The 17,145-nt window shown below is 37.1% G+C and overlaps 1 protein-coding gene and 1 pseudogene across 9 annotated transcripts in view; one reads left to right on the top strand and one right to left on the bottom strand.

Annotated features, from left to right (window-relative positions):
* Window positions 1–665: 665 nt before the first annotated feature.
* LOC120364256 (DAZ-associated protein 2 pseudogene) lies at window positions 666–2,455 on the top strand (annotated as a pseudogene).
* Window positions 933–17,145, bottom strand: part of NBEAL1 (neurobeachin like 1) — a 210,698-nt gene continuing 194,485 nt past the window's right edge. For 7 of the 9 annotated variants that reach the window (XM_074399224.1, XM_074399223.1, XM_074399225.1 and 4 more), the window contains 2 exons: window positions 16,002–16,150; window positions 10,173–13,082 (listed from right to left, as the gene is read on the bottom strand). In XM_074399224.1, coding sequence (XP_074255325.1) covers window positions 12,806–13,082; window positions 16,002–16,150 — 426 coding nt within the window. In that variant the 3' untranslated portion in view covers window positions 10,173–12,805. Of the gene's footprint in view, window positions 8,188–10,172; window positions 13,083–16,001; window positions 16,151–17,145 lie in introns of those variants that run through there. The other 2 variants (XM_039470091.2, XM_074399227.1) reach the window with 1 other exon arrangement.

Raw genomic sequence — 17,145 nt, forward strand, 5'->3', positions numbered from 1 at the left:
ACAGACACACAAACACCCCTCCACTAACAGTCTAGTTTTTTTTTTTTTTTTTGAGACAGAGTTTTGCACTGTCACCCAGGCTGTAGTGCAGTGGTGCAATCTCAGCTCACTGCAATCTCCACCTCCTGGGTTCAAGCAATTCTCCTGCTTCAGCCTCCCAAGTTGCTGGCACTACAGGTGTGTGCTGTCACATCCAGCTAATTTTTTTGTATTTTTAGTAGAGATGGGGTTTCGCCATGTTGGCCCGGATGGTCTTGATCTCCTGACCTCATGATCCACCTGCCTCGGCCTCCCAAAGTGCTGGGATTACAGGTGTGAGCCACCAGGCCCGGCCAACAGTCAATTTTGAAAAATGAATGGGTAATTTTTTAAATGATAAAGTTGTGTTATTACTATTTTTGTTACATTTGCAAAATGTAAGTTTCCAAGGAAACATGAAAAACGTACCATGAAAAAAAATGTTGAATTAGTAGCTTTCTATTTATTCTTTTTCTTCAGCATTTTCAATTCATAAGATTACGGGCATTAAGACAAGGGTAAATATTATTGAATGTGTCCTTTTATTTATCACTAAAGCCACTGGTTTACAGGTCCAAATCCTGCAATGTGTTTAGAAATCACTCACATGTGGCAAATGCAAATGAGATAATCACCAAAGGAAGGACATGTGTCTGATGAATTACTATAATCAGGTAAGTATCTGATAATACAGCCACTATTAAATGAGATTTTTATACAGAAGAAAATCACGTAACTCCTATACTCTAGGATGGCCTTACATTTCTTAACACAAAAAATGAAATCATTTCCTATTTAAAATTACATATCTTAAACGTTAATGCTTGTTATACTTATAAAAAACTAAAGATTATTTCCATATAGAAGCTGTACCTGCAAAAGTCATTGGAAGTAGTAAATAATTCATCCAATGCTTTTTTTTTTTTTTTTTTTTTTTTTAATTTAGAGACGAAGTTTCTCCATGTTGGTCAGGCTGGTCTCGAACTCCCAACCTCAGGTCATCTGCCCCCTCGGCCTCCCAAAGTGCTGGGATTACAGGCATGACATCCAATGCTTTTAGTTAGGAAAGTTCTACTGATTACAAGCTTCAAGGCTATAAGAGATCTGCTTTTAGGTTTTAAATTTAGCATGTTAGTCACGTTTTTTATTCTTTAAAATGTTACCTAATTCAAGTTTGCGAAACATTCACTGATAGCCACTAGGAACTAATATTAACAAACACATACTTTTCTGGAGGCAAATATTAGTTACAATTTACCAATGTGAACAGTCTCAAGAGAGCTCAAGATAAAGACAATGCAGTTTAGGGCCCCAATCCCAGCACTTTGGGAGGCTGAGATGGGCAGATCATGAGATCGGGAGATTTGAGACCATCCTGGCCAATATGGTGAAACCCTGTCTCTACTAAAAATACAAGAATTAGCTGGGTGGGGTGGCACAAACCTGTAGTCCCTGCTACTGGGGAGTCTGATGAAGGAGAATCGCTTGAACCTGGGAGGCGGAGGTTGCCGTGAGCCAAGACTGTGCCACTGCACTCCAGCCTGGTGACAGACTGAGACTCTGTCTCAAAAAAAAAAAAAAAAAAAAAAAAAATTTAAAGGAAATTTGGTTGTTTCTGTGGCAGGCAAAACAAAGGTAATAAAGCCATTTCAAGCATTTTAGACAAAATGTCTCTTGGGATAAGGATTAAGCCTATTTTCAAATAAGTCTGAATATCTGAATATCGGATAGGGTTTATAAAGATAAATGGACAAATTTCTACACAGGAAAATATTTTATGATATAAAATAATCCTGATACATAATTTTTTAATGCCAAGAATATAAAGTATAGAGATTCAGGAAGTCCAAAGCAGCGCCTAGATATCTGTGTATTTATAAACTCCATAGACAAGTCTGATCTGCAATGTCCATTAAGAACCATTGGCCTGGCAATGTCAAGATGAAGTGAACCCACAGCCACCATGAACAGCCAACCTACCCTGTGCAGCCTCCTGGGAATCCAGTATGCCCTCAGACCTTGAATATTCCTCAGGCTCCACCCTATATTGATGCTCCACCTGCCTACTCAAAGCTCTATCATCTGAGCACTGTGCACCCAGAGTCCCCACCACGTCGGCTGCATTTCCTGGAGCCTCTCTGTATCTTCCCATGGCCCAGTCTGTGGCTGTTGGGCCTTTAGGCTCCACAATCCCCATGGCTTATTATCCAGTGGGTCCCATCTATCCAGCTGGCTCTACAGGGCTGGTGGAAGGAGGGTATGACACAGATGACAGATTTGGAGCTGGGCTACCACTGGCAACACTCCTCTTCCACCTCCTGGATGCCCTCCCAATGCTGCTCAGCTTGCAGTCATGCAGGGAGCCAACAGCCTTGTAACTCAGCGGAAGGGGAATTTCTTCATGGGTGGTTCAGATGGTGGCTACACCGTCTGCTGAGGAACTAAGGCCACCTTTGTGCCAGGAAAGATGTCACAAACCTTCAGCACTTCTCACAATGCAACTGCTTTAGTCATATTAACCTGAAGTTGCAGTTTAGACACAGGTTTTTGGGGTGTCTTTCTGGTGTCCAAACTTTCAGCTATTTTTCAAATTTAATAAAGAACCATGTAATGGTAGCAGTACCTCCCTAAAGCATTTTGAGGTAGGGGAGGTAACCATTCATAAAATAAATGTGGGTGAAGCCACCCTAAGGATCTTCCTTTAATTTTTCTGGAGTAATACTGTACCATACTGGTCTTTGCCTTTAGTAATAAAACATCAAAATAGGTTTGGAGGGAACTTTATCTTCCTAAGAATTAAGGTTGTGAAATTATTCTGATTGGCCTCTAATCTCCTTTAAGTTTTTGATTTATATTACTTGATATAAATGGAACCCATTAGTTGTCCCCATCTTCCTTTCCATCCCTTGCCCCACCCATCCCATCTCCAACCTTAGTCTTCCACTTCCTCCTGCCAGTCTCCATTGAATCAACGGTGCAGGACAGAAAGCCAGTCAGACTAATTTCCTCCTTTCCTCGAACTCCTCCCCACTTGTCATCTTTTAACTAGTCTTTCACAAGGATCCTCTGAAACTCCTCTGTGCCTCAAGCACAGATCTGCTTTCACATCTCAGGCAAAAGTAGAGGGTGCCTTTGGGCCCTTCTCATAGGTTGTCCCTGCCTGCATGAACCTATCCCAAATTTGCTTTGCTGCCAGAAAAACTAAGCTATGTTTGCACAAAAATATCACGCAAACTGTACTGTGAACAAATGACTTGAGTCCAGTGAAATCTCATTAGGGTTAAGAATATTTCAGGAATCCTTAATGTTTTGATTTTTGTTTTCTGAAATTGGATTTTATCTTATAATTTCAGTTCATCTAAAAATTGTGTGTTCTGTACATGTGATATTTGACTGTACCACTGACTGTTATGGAAGTTCAGCTTTGTATGATTCTCTCTCCACTGTGGTGCACTTAACTTGTAGAATTTTTATACTAAAAATGTAGAATAAAGACTATTTTGAGGATTTCAAAACAAAACAAAACAAAACACAAAAAACCACTGGCCTAGAAACTACTAGATTTAAATTTAAGAAAATGTTTTTTCGAGACAGGGTCTCTGTCACCTAGGATGAAGTGCAGTGGTGCAATGAGAGCTCCCTGCAGCCCTTCAGCCTTGACCTCTAGGCTCAAGTGATCCCCTCATCTCAGCCTCCCGAGAAGCTAGGACTACAGGCATGTGCTACCATGCAAGGCTAATTTTTAAATGTCTTGTAGAGGTGGGGGCCCACTATGTTGCCCAGGATGGACTTGAGTTCCTAGGCTCAAGTAATCCTCCTCCTCAGCCTTCCAAAGTGCTGGGATTATAGGCGTAAGCCACCATGCTTGGCCTGGATTTAAATTAAGTAAGGCAGGCTGTGGTCCACATTTTAAATCATATTGAAATGATAACTGATAATACTATATCGTTGTCTAATGTTACAAAAAAAATTAACACATGACTCTGATAAATACTGGATAACTACAGAAAAATGCTCTGGATGGAATCAAGTTTAAAACAAATAATATGTTGAGTATGCACAATATACAAATTCAGCAAAAAGAATATTGAGAATGGATTTTTTAAGGGTGATAAAAATGTTTACGATTACTCACTTATTGGGGAGGAACAGTTCCAGCTGATGAGAGGAACAATGCATAGGGTAAGCTGTAAGTATGGCTGATGATGAAAACAAAAAAAAAGTAAACAGAAAAAAAACATGTTTCTTTTTTTCTTTTCTTTTTTTTTGAGATGGAGTCTTGTTCTGTCACCAGGCTGGACTGCAGTGGTGCATCTTGGCTCACTGCAACTTCCACGTCCCGGGTTCACGTGATTCTCCTGCCTCAGCTTCCCAAGTAGCTGGGACTACAGGCACACGCCAACACACTCAACTAATTTTTGTTTTTGTTTTCAGTAGAGATGGGGTTTCACCATGTTGGCCAGGATAATCTGGATCTCTTGACCTTGTGATCTGCCCACCTCAGCCTCCCAAAGTGCTGGGATGACAGGCGTGAATCACCACGCCAGGCCCATGTTTAATTTCTTATATCTCAGTCAAAAATTGTATCCTAAAGATAGGTTCAAGAACCTGTTTACAGAAAGACAGGTTTAAATATATATATTTGAAAAGACTAGTTCTTACACATATCCCCAACACAGACATCCATGATATTGCATTTTATATATTATTTAATATTATAATATTTCTATTTAATGTAGTCCTAGGACTTACATCTTTTCACTGGAAAGTGGGAAAGAATAATGCTACTCATTTTATAAATATAAATATACAAAAGGAGCTAACTTCCTTAAGTTCAATTACAAGATTTCCTCAGTGATCTCTTTAGGAGTTAACAATATAAAATATACATAAATGCAAAGGTCATATCTCTATCATCTTTAAATAAAAATCTGGTATCCAAGTTAACAGTTTTCTCTGCCCACTCCTTTTCACACAAAATATAAAATGTCTTAGATTAAACAACAACAACAAAGTCTTAGATTAAGATTCAACCTTCAAATCTAAATTCTAATTCTAAGAGCACGCTTCTTTTCAGAAGCATAAACCTGATTTTCAATATGAGTTATTTGAAGGATAATTCTGATATGCCCTAAATAGAGAAAAAAAAAAAGAAACCTCATCGGTGTTCCTTGCTAATGACAAAATGAACACTTGGTATTTTTTCTTTTGCAAAAGGATGCACTGCACTGTGACCCTAAAAAAAGTTAATAGATTTTAATTTTGTATTAACTTCTTAATAACAGACATGAGCTTCACAGGCTAAAAAGAAAGACTAAACCAACTAGCCAACCTTCATTTTTATACACTTTCCTGATTTTTATGCTCTGATTTATTTTTCCTTCTCTCTTTCAGTTTTATCTGAGTAATGACAAAATACTGATTGAAAACAGTTGTAAAAAATTTTATAAACCTTCTTTATTCTCTAAGTGTGCACAGCTATTACATGTTTTAATATTTGATCTCATTTTCCAAAAGTAAAATACTTATCTTGGTATAAATCTCTTCCTATCACCAGGATGCTGAGATTTTTATTTTCATCATCACCAGTATCAAGAAACAAAAGCAGATTAAAAGTTGTGCAAACAACTTTTAATAACAGACTCTGTAAGTCAAATTGACATACTATATTCACTAACTGAAGTGTCCACCTGTTATTTCATTCTAATGATACTGTTCATTTCTCCCATTACATTATGACTATTTTCTATGGATAACATCTCAAAAGGACTTCTTTCCAATTATTTTATCTAGTAATTCAGTAGGCTATAGTCTTTAAATGAGTAATTTATTATTCAGCTAATACTTCTGTTTGCTTCTTTTAATAGATAACATTTAAGTTCTATTCTCCAAACTGTTGCTAGTATTCTCAAAGATTTTTCTTTAAATTCTACATTTTTGATTTTTACTTTTTGGAAAAAAGCAATATAAGGAATAAATCCACTACCTTGTATATTTAGTATTAGTCTAGGTAGAATATCTATTATATTGTGAACAAAACTTAATTGTACTATAAAGTAAAAACTGCTTGTTTATTTCTTCCATCTAAAAAGCAGCATAGTAAAACATTTAGGCATTTTTTTTTTCTAATTTTGGAAAACTTATAAGCATCCAAAATAATTTTCAAATCCAATATTAAGTAAACTTAAAAATAAAGAAGGCATTTTAAAATAAAAATCTGTGGATAAATAACAAAATAAAACTTGGTTTTGATTCAGAAAATTTCCAAAGAAAATCAATATTTTAAAAACTAAAAATCAATCATGTTAGTTATGCTGACTTGAAATCTCCTAAAAAAAATGTAAGATAAAAAATAAGATAGCCATGGTGGCACCATGGGTAATCACTGGATTGAAGCCTCCCGTTCCCCCCAAAAAAGAATAAATGAATACCAGCCAGTCTCACTGATGTATAATTATTGCCACTGAACTTATTTTGAGGCTTTTTTCAATACAAATTCCTGAAGTCTTAAGACACATTTACATTTACATATGTTCTACTTTACAATTGCTGTATCCAGTTTATTTCAGAGTTATTTACCTTAAACATAGCTATTTTTTCCTTAATAAAACAGAAGATTTTTACTTATTAGAGAGAAAATTCTTCTATAGCTTTTTACTAGCCCTGACTCACATTAAATCAAATCTATTCAAAAGTTTCCCAAAACAGAATCATTTATTTCTTACTTTTTTTTTTTTTTTTTAAACTCACTCAAAAGACTATAAAGAAAAGGGCACTGGATACTGTGGTCAACAGGAGAGTGAAATTGCAAAGGAATAATTTCTCTAAGATTCAATTAAGAAGACAATTAGATGTAAGGACATCTATGATTTGTGAACAAAAAGAATATTATTACTTGATTTTAAAAGTTGTTTTTTTTTCCTGGTCACAGATCCCTTTAAAGAAAGCCATGTAACCATTCCATCCTGAAAATGCATTTAACATACAAAATCTCTGCAAAATTTCAAAGGGATTCATAAGCTCCCTCAAATACGTGGAATCTTGGATTAAAAACACTGGTAGTTGTAAAACCTCTCTGACCCAACCCAAAAGATAATCTTACAAAAAAAAATCTAAGTTTAACAATGTCTTTGAATTCCAAATTAAATAAATCAGGCTTTTACTTTAAGATCTTAGTAATCAAGCATAACTTAACATTTAACACTATATATTAAAATTGGCTATAATCCTAAAACATGAAATAGAATTTTTAAAAAAAATTATTAGAGTAAAACAGTATTTGCTTAGCAAAGGAGTCAAGAAATTCTGTACTTTGCAAATGTAAATTGTGCTGCAAATGCTACTTAAAAGACCCAACTGACAAAATCATGATTAGCACTTTTGCTTAATTAAATTATTAAGGAAATACATCTGTAAAATGTATCTCTAGTTCCTCTTTTTCTACTCAGTTTTTATTATTTAAGGACAATAATAGATTTCAGTAACTTCTCATTAGCAACATGCTAAGTAGCAGTAGAATAAGCTAATGTACCAGTTTCAATATTCTTATTTTATTCTTACCATGCAAACCTGTAACTTTTACTGAGTTCTGAAAATCCAAGTGTGCAACGGATGCCTTTAAAATATTATCCCCAGTCAGGAGTTCAATAAATAAATTGATATATTTTTATTATAGTGGTCAGTAAATAGGAAAATGATTACTTAAGAATGTATTTAAAGCCATCTCTCTCAACTGTCCCATTATCTGTACTCTTCTGTTAGAAAAATCTTAAATTTTATCATTTGGAATAATAATCAAATTGAACCTAATTTTCTTATTTTAGAATTTTGTTTTGAAAATGGATACAATGACCTTTAGGAATGGGCCACCAAATCAAATCAAATACATTTTCTCAAATCCATCTTAATATAGACCAAGAATTAGTTTATATACCACAGTAAATTGTGATTATCTTAAATGATTTTCTGCGATAAAGGCCTTGCAACATTGCAGAGTTGAGAGATATGGTTAAACTGACAAAGCAATAAATCAGGTTTCAGTAATAATAACAGAAAATGGAATAACAATCACTTAGAATCTTGAGTATTATATTCAGTTTCTCCAGCTGAAATCTGGCTAAGCCGCTTGCTCGATCCCCACAATTTTCGAGAGAGCTGACCTGAACGCATCTGTGTAAAGTAATACAAAGAAATGAATAAATATTAAGAAAAAATAAATAAAATCGATATATAATATGACACTGATTTTGAAGAAGGAAAAGAAACAAATTTTGTTAGCAGAATTATTAGCACTTTAAAGGTTATTAATAATAGAGAAAGACAGCCAGGCATGTAGGTTCTTGCCCGTAATCCCAGCACTTTGGGAGGCTGAGGTGGGCAGATCACTTGAGGTCAGGAGTTCAACACCAGAGCCTGGTCAAAATGGCACTCTCCCGTCTCTACTAAAAATACAAAATTTAGCCCAGCATAGTGGTGCCCACCTGTAATCCCAGTTACTTCGGAGGCTGACGAATGAGAATTGCTTGAACCTGAAGGCAGAAGTTGCAGTGAGCCCAGATGGCACCATTGTACTCCAGCCTAGGCATCACATCTGTCTCTCTCTCTCTCTCATACACACACATACACACATAGTAATAACAATAATAATAATGAAAGACTTTTACATTTATTTTGTCTTTGAGAAAGGTCTAATGCCAATGTGTACATTTAAACATTTAATAGGCCAGTCATGTCAAAATTACCAGGTTCTTTTGTTTTCTAAATTATTAAAAATATGTATTACTACATCAAAATAAGCTTCTCAAAACTATTTCTTTAAAAATGTTTAATTAATTTTAATTTTTTATTTTTTGTAGAGATGAGGTCTCACTTTATTGCCCAGGCTGGTCTTGAACTCCTGGGCTCAAACAATCCTCCCACCTCAGCTTCCCAAAGTGCTGGGATTACAGGTGTGAGCCACTACACCTGGCTCAAAATTATTCTTAATTTAGCTAATAAGCATGTAGGTTTGAAGATTTTATTTTCTTGTATTTGCAGTACTGTTAATGCCAATTGCAAGGATAAGAAGAAAGTAAAGCCAGGCGAGGTGGCTCATGCCTGTAACCCCACCACTTTGGGAGGCCGAGGTGGGCTGATCATAAGGTCAGGAGCTCAAGACCAGCCTGGTCAACATGGTGAAACCCCATCTCTGTTAAAAACATAAAAATTACTTTGGGAGGCCGAGGCAGACAGATTACGACGTCAAGAGATGGAGACCATCCTGGCCAATATGGTGAAATCCCATCTCTACTAAAAATACAAAAATTAGCTGGGTGTGGTGGCGTGTGCCTGTAGTCTCAGCTACTCAGGAGGCTGAGGCAGGAGAATTGCTTGAAACCAGGAGGCAGAGGTTGTAGTGAGCTGAGATCGTGCCACTCCACTCCAGCCTGGTGCCTGGTGGCGGAGCAAGACTCTGTCTCAAAAAAAAAAAAAAATTGGCTAGACATGGTGGCAGGTGCCTGTAGTCCCAGCTACCTGGGAGGCTGAGGCAGGAGAATCACTTGAACCAGGGAGGCTGAGGTTGTAGTGAGCCAAAATCGTGCCACTGTATTCCAGCCTGGGCAACATAGTGAGACTCCATCTCAAGGGGGTGGGGGGAAAGAAAGTTTTGATGAAAAAAATGTAATTTTAAAATACTTCAATATAAGACTTTCAAAAACTAATTAACAAGAGAACGATAAAAAGTAATATAGAAAACAAGGAGAGCATAAGCCCCTTTAAGCCAGGAATTGCATTTAGTTCACCATTAAATTTGCATTACCTATCATCCTTCCCAGTGTATAAAAATATTAATTAAATCAGTGAATAAATAAATGTCCTTTAAGTGCTTAAACATCTAGGTGAGGTGAAAAAACCCTACAGCTTCTTGTAATTACTTTCTCAAGTTCAATCTACTTTTTTTTTTTGAGATGGAGCTTTGCTCTTGTTACCCAGACTAGAGTGCAAAGGCACAATCTTGGCTCACCGCAACCTCTGCCTCCTGGGTTCAGGCAATTCTCCTACCTCAGCCTCCTGAGTAGCTGGGATTACAGGCATGCGCCACCATGCCCAGCTGATTTTTTGTATTTTTAGTAGAGACAGGGTTTCATCATGTTGACCAGGATGGTCTCGATCTCTTTACCTCGTGATCCACCCGCCTCGGCCTGCCAAAGTGCTGGGATTACAGGCGTGAGCCACTGTACCCGGCCCACAATCTACTTTTTAATGGTGATTCCACCTTCTTTTTTTTGAGACAGTGTTGCCACCCTTTTTAAATGTTCACTTTTCTTTTTTTTTTGAGACAGAGTCTTGCTCTGTTGTCAGGCTGGAGTGCAGTGATGTGATCTTGGTTCACTGCAACCTCTGCCTCCCAGGTTCAAGCGATTCTCCTGTCTCAGCCTCCCAAGTAGCTGGGACTATAGGTGCATACCACCATGCCCAGCTAATTTTTGTATTTTTAGTAGAGACAGGGTTTCACCATATTGGCCAAGATGGTCTTGATCTCTTGACCTCATGAACCTGCCTCGGCCTCCCAAAGTGCTGAGATTACAGGTGTGAGCCACTTCACCTGGCCTAATGGTCACTTTTTTAGAGTATATTTATTGGAGTGATAAAAGCCTCATACAAAGATACTAGTGGCTCTGGCATGCTTGTTTTGCAGTTATATTTGCAGATATATTTTCTGAAGCCCTACTACCTTGCCATCTGATTTATAAATAGGATTTTCACCCTAATAGAATAATATATAAAACTAGTACCTGATTAAAAATATATATTCATCAAGATTTTGATGTTTTAGATAAAAAATAGACATTGAAATAGAAATATCTTTTTGCAAGTAACTATCGATCTAGTTCATATTCTACATTGTAATACAGAATAAATTATATTTAATTATACAAGTCTAAATATTTAATTTATTAAAGTAGATCTATGATTTAGCTGATACAGCCAAAGTTGGAAAAAAAACCTTTCATTAACAATTCTCATATACACAATATACATACACACTATATACAATTCAAATTCTATGTGTTGTAGCCTATATAAATCTTTCAATGAAGGCAAATTACCAAACTTATTTGGTAAATATTACAAAACATTAAGCCTATAAAATGAAGCTGCTTAGGTCTTTGGCCAATCAATTTTTTTTTTAATCTTTTGTTTTTTTTGAGACAGAGTCTCGTTCTGTTCCCCAGGCTGGAGTGCAGTGGTGCAATCTTGGCTTACTGCAACCTCCGCCTGGTTCAAGCGATTCTCATGCCTCAGCTTCCCAAGTAGCTGGGATTACAGGCACCTGGTACCACACCTCGCTCATTTTTATATTTCTAGTAGAGACATGGTTTTGCCATGTTGGCCGGGCTGGTCTTGAGCTACTGACCTCAGGTGATCCACCCACATTGGCCTCCCAAAGTGCTGGAATCACAGGCATGAGCCACCACACTCAGCTGGCCAATCAATTTTTAAAAGAAAATGTATGCACATAATGGTAATTGCATTAAAAAATTCAGTAACATCAGAAACTGACAAACTTACTTAAGGTGGCAGAAGGTTATGCAAATTTGAAAGGCACTTGACTGAAGCACAGAAAGTGAAATACACTCAAAGAGTAAAGTTGGAGCATCATCACATTAACAGAGGATAAGACAGTATTTACTTGCGAAATATGGTAATCAAGAAACTTGGCACTGAATGGAAACATCCTTAAAATGTTTTAAATATAAGTGAAACACTGAGATATAGAGTTGCTGACATTGAGAGACTTGGATCTGGAATTAATGTTTTTTTTTTTTTGAGACAGAGTCTTGCTCTGTCATCCAGGCTAGAGTGCAGTGGTGCAATCTTGGCTCACTGCAACCTCCAATTCCTTGGTTCAAGTGATTCTCTTGCCTCAGCCTCCTGAATAGCTGAGATTACAGGCATATGCCAACACACCCAGCTAATTTTTGTATTTTTAGTAGAGACGGGGTTTCACCGCATTGGCCAGGCTGATCTCAAACTCCTCTCAGGTGATATGTCTTCCTTGGCCTCCCAAAGGGCTAGGATTACAGGTGGAGCAACCATGCCCAGATACAGTAACATTAATTTAATGATTTTTTTTTGTTGTTAAGATAATATGCTAAAAAGAAAAGCATAAGGACTAAAGAAATTTCAAATATTTACGAAACAGGTTTTTGATGATCTTTAACAGGTTATTACAGCCACTGACTGTGTGATAGTAATTTCTTCCCTTGAAATAACCCTGACAGATCCCATACTGTTAGATTTCTCAGAAAGTTATCAACAGTGACTTAAAAAAAATTTATAATGCTTAATTTAACTATGTTATAACATAAATTATTTGGAAGAATCAGTAACTTGGAGTGTAACTACTAAGTTTCCCTGAGTGAGAGTTGGATTTATGATATCTGAATATCTAGTAATTAATAAATCATTAGCAAGTAAATTTAACTACAGGAAACTCACTGAGAATAAGCACATATATGGGGATATTTATATTTACAGATAAAAAAGGTTGCTTTTACAAAAGAACAACTGATAAATAGTTATGGTGGGTCTGTCAAAATTAAAGTAAGTAGTTTTATTGTTGAGCCTATATTTTATTCTTTTGTAAAGGCTCTTATGTTTTGAAAATCTAAGTCATGTTCTTAAATCTAGATTTGGAATAAAATAATTTTCTTATTCACATAGAGTGGTAGATAGAATTGCCAAAGGTGGGCTTTCAGTTATAACATAAATATCACTCTTGAACAATAGCTTTATCCTCTTTTTATTTACTGCCTTTTGAAAAATCAAATTTGGTTTTTAATTTGTTTATCCAAAATGGTGACTTCTGAATCAGTTGGAATGAAGGTGAACCAAAGTAATCCCCAACAGCATAAGAAACGAAATTACTGATGCTAGGCTTTACCTCAGCTGGCTTGCCAACACCCACTACAATCAATTTGCCATCTTCTAAACCTACAAGAATATGGCTGTTTTCTTTGGTTACACAAACACAATGGATAGGCAATCGCATGGCTAATGGGTTGATGCTGAGAGTCAAGCTAAAAGAGAAAGAAAAATACGACATAATTACATGGTTTTATACTGAATTCACAGAATTTTATATCTAGAAAATAATACTCATCTGGTTCTGCATTCTAATTTTATAGATGTGGGAACTTGGGTCCAGAAAGTCAGACACACACAAGGGCCTGTACTTAAAAATACTTGATAAATAGATCTTTTCTCTATTTTTGACATCTATTTTTCTTCTAACTGTAATCAAACAAAATATTAATAAAGCAACCATGAACCTAAAATATAAGAATATTTTCTTGGCTTTCTAGAGAAACTTACTCTTTTTTCAATTTTCCAACCCATTCTATTATTCTTCATTTCTTACATCTTATTATTACATTTATCATTTATCTAAGGTAAACAGTGTTTACGTTCCCTTTAGAGAGATTAAAGGGAAGGTGAGAGACAAAGTAAGGAACACAACTATTACATAGAATTCTACATGGATACTAACTAGATTCTTATCCTTAGTGTTTATCCTAAAACAGGTAGAAATAAAGTTCCTGTACCAGTCACCATTCTCTGAGCCTCAGACTCTTAGTGGGCATTTGTTCTAGCCTTGCTCTGACCTTACCCCTGAAATGCACAGTACATACCATGTTCATTGCTGTTCCTACATACCATGATCATTGCTGTTCCTGCATCTTTGTGCTTTATTTCCCCAAGCCTTGCCTACTTCCATCTCCAAAAAAAGGCCCCCCTGTCTTTTCATCTGCATTTCAATTCCTACTAATCCTTCATCAAGACTCCTTTGATTACTCAGATCCACACTAATCCTTAATGTCTTTAAAACTCTTCTTGCACATGTAACTGGGACCATATAATTTAGCTCTTAAACCATTCACAACAGTACATAAACACTGCTATTTCCCCAACTTGTCTTTTTTTTTTTTTTTTTTTTTTTTGAGATCGAGTCTTGCTCTATCTAGGCTGTACTCCTAGGCTGGAGTACAGTGGCGTGATCTCAGCTCAGCTCACTGCAACCTCTGCCTCCTGAGTTCAAGTGATTCTCCTGCCTCAGGCTCCTGAGTAGCTGGGATTACAGGAGCCCACCACCACACCTGGTTAATTTTTGTACTTTTAGTAGAGCCACGGTTCACTCTGTTGGCTAGGTGGGTCTTGAACTCCTGACCTCAAATGATCCACCCACCTTGGCCTCCCAAAGTGTTGGGATTACAGGCGTAAGCCACCACGTCTGGCCTCCAACTAGTCTTAAACTTCTTAAAGACCATTATTATGAGTAAGCATCACAGAATTGAACAGCTACGCACTCTCAATTAAATGATTTTTGCCTTTCGATTCATAAGTGAGAGGTGAGTAAGAAGCCCAGAAATCTTGGGTCAGGCACAGTGGCTCATGCCTGTTATCCTAGCACTTTAGGAGGCTGAGGTGGTCAGATCACTTGGGAGTTAGAGATCAGCCTGGCCAACATGGTGAAACCCCATCTCTACTAAAAATAGAAAAATTAGCATGGTGGTGCACACCTGTATTCCCAGATACTCAGGAGAATGAGGCAGGAGAATTGCTTGAACCTGGAGGTAAAGGCTGCAGTGAGCTGAGATCGTGCCACTGCATTCCAGCCTGGGTGACAGTGAGATACTTGGTCTCAAAAAAACAAAAAAAAAAACACTACTCCAATCTCTCTCTCCTTCACTTCATTAAATGACAACAGATTCCCCCACCAATTTTATACACACACATGCATAAATATGTTAAATATACTCTTGTTTATCTTACCACAATTAAAAAAAAAAACCTTAAGTTTGTAAAAATTCAAACCATCATTTGGACAAATTTCCAAATCCATAATTCAGACTTCATACTATGAACATGGTTTTCTGGCTCTACATATTTAAAACATTTTTTTTTTTTTTTTTGAGACAGGGTCTTGCTCTGTTATCCAGGCTAGAATGCAGTGGTACGATCACAGCTTACTGTAGCCTTGACCTGGGCTCAAAAAATCCTCCCACCTCACCCTCCCAAGTAGCAAGAAACACAGGCACATGCCACTATACTCAGCTAATGATAGATACAGTGAAGTTCTTCCTCAAAAAGGAAGCCAATTTAAGTCAAATAAGGCATATGCATATTCTGTCTCCTTGTCCTTTAATTTCTAGAGGCCTGATCCACTTGTTTCCTGAGCAGCCTGGGCATGCATGTCCTAGCTTGCAGCATTTACTCCTTTCCTTATTTGGACATGTTATTGCTTTCTTAGCCTTTTTGCAAGCACTTCCTCCATTCCTTTGTTCTCCATTGCGTTTACCTATTTAGGAAAGTTTTAAGCTTTTAGCCAATCAGGTTTAGTTTGGATTGTCCAGTCCAGCTCCAGCCAATGGAGACTGGACACAGTAGTAGAAGCCTCATGCCTTAGGGATAAAAAGCCCTCCTCTCCTTTGTTCGGGGTGCTCTGGTGGCAGTCAGGCTTATGGGCAGTACCCTTCTGCAGAAGTAAAATTGCCTTGTTGAGAATTTCTTTGAGTGATCATTTTCTTTGTGACTCCCAACTTCTATTTCTAACAGCTAATTTTTAAAGTTTTTATGCCTAGTAGAGATGAGGTCTTGCTATGTGTCCAGGTTGGTCTTAAACTCCTGGGCTCAAGCATTCCTCCCTCTTTGATCTCCCAAAGTGCTGGGATTACAGGCAGGAAAAACACTGCTCAGCTTGAAAAATTGCTAATTGTGGTAAAATATACTTAATGTAAAATTTTCTACATATATATATATTTCATTTATGAGTCCAGGAATACTTTAGCTTCTCCAATTTTTTTGTACTTGCCAAAAGAAAAATTTTTTAATAAATAATAAACCAAAAGATTAAAAATCTTAGATACCTGATTTTCACTCTAGACTAGAAGTACTGTCACCTTTTCTTAAGTGATACATCATTAATTTTTATTACTTACCTGTGGAGATCTCTTATAGACAGGAATCCTTGTAAGCTTCCTGTGACAATGTATTCTCCAATTACACATATATCTGATACTTGTTCCTTCAGAATTTGAGACCCTAGATACTTGCCATTTATAGAAAACAGATGTAATGCATTCTTATCCTATAAAAAATTGAGGAAAATTTAACAATCTCAAATAAAAACTGAGTTTTTATATTACTAGTTAAAACTCTGACTATAACAGAATAATTATTTGGCTTAAAATTTTGGGATAAAAATATGGCTATATTTAAAGACCAAGCACATAGGCAATATTATTAGTGATTTCAAATCAGACTGCCAAGTAAATATTAAGTGAAAATTCTCATTCCTCCCAAAGAAGAATTAACATCTTATTCAGGCCTCCATAAAACCCTACATTCTTAAAACAAAAGAAAAAATTATTTATTTATTTATTTGGAGACTGGGTCTTGCTCTTGTCTTCCAGGCTAGAGTGAGACGGCACAATCTCAGCTTACCGCAACATCTACCTCCTGGGTTCAAGCAATTCTCCTGCATCAGCCTCCTGAGTAGCTGGGATTACAGATGTGCACCACCATGCCCAGCTAATTTTTGTATTTTTAGTAGAGATGGGGTTTCACTATGTTGGCCAGGTTGGTCTCAAACTCCTGACCTCAGGTGATCTACCTGCCTCAGGCATGAGCCATCATGCCTGGCCCCCGAATATTCTTACTTAATATTGAAAAAGCTTAGGCTGAGCATGGTGGCTCATGTCTGTAATCCCAGTGCATTGGGAGGGAAAACCAGGAGGATTGCTTGAGTCCAGGAGTTTGAGACCAGCCTAGGCAACATAGGGAGACCTTGGCTCTACCAAAAATTAAAAAAAAACTAGCCAGGTGTGGTGGCACATGCCGGCAGTCCCAGCTACTGAGGGGGCTGAGGTGGGAGGATCACTTGAGCTCAAGAGTTAGAGGCCAAAAGGAGCTATAATTGCATCACTGCACTCCAGCCTAAGCAACAGAATGAGACTCTATCTCAAAAATATAAAATATACGGCCTGGCATGGTGGCTCATGTCTGTAATCCCAGCACTTTGGGAGGTCAAGGCAGGAGGATCACCTGAGGTCAGGAATTTAAGACCAGCCTGGCCAACATGGT

Source organism: Saimiri boliviensis, chromosome 5 (assembly GCF_048565385.1).
Source record: "Saimiri boliviensis isolate mSaiBol1 chromosome 5, mSaiBol1.pri, whole genome shotgun sequence".
Taxonomy (NCBI): Eukaryota; Metazoa; Chordata; class Mammalia; order Primates; family Cebidae; genus Saimiri; species Saimiri boliviensis.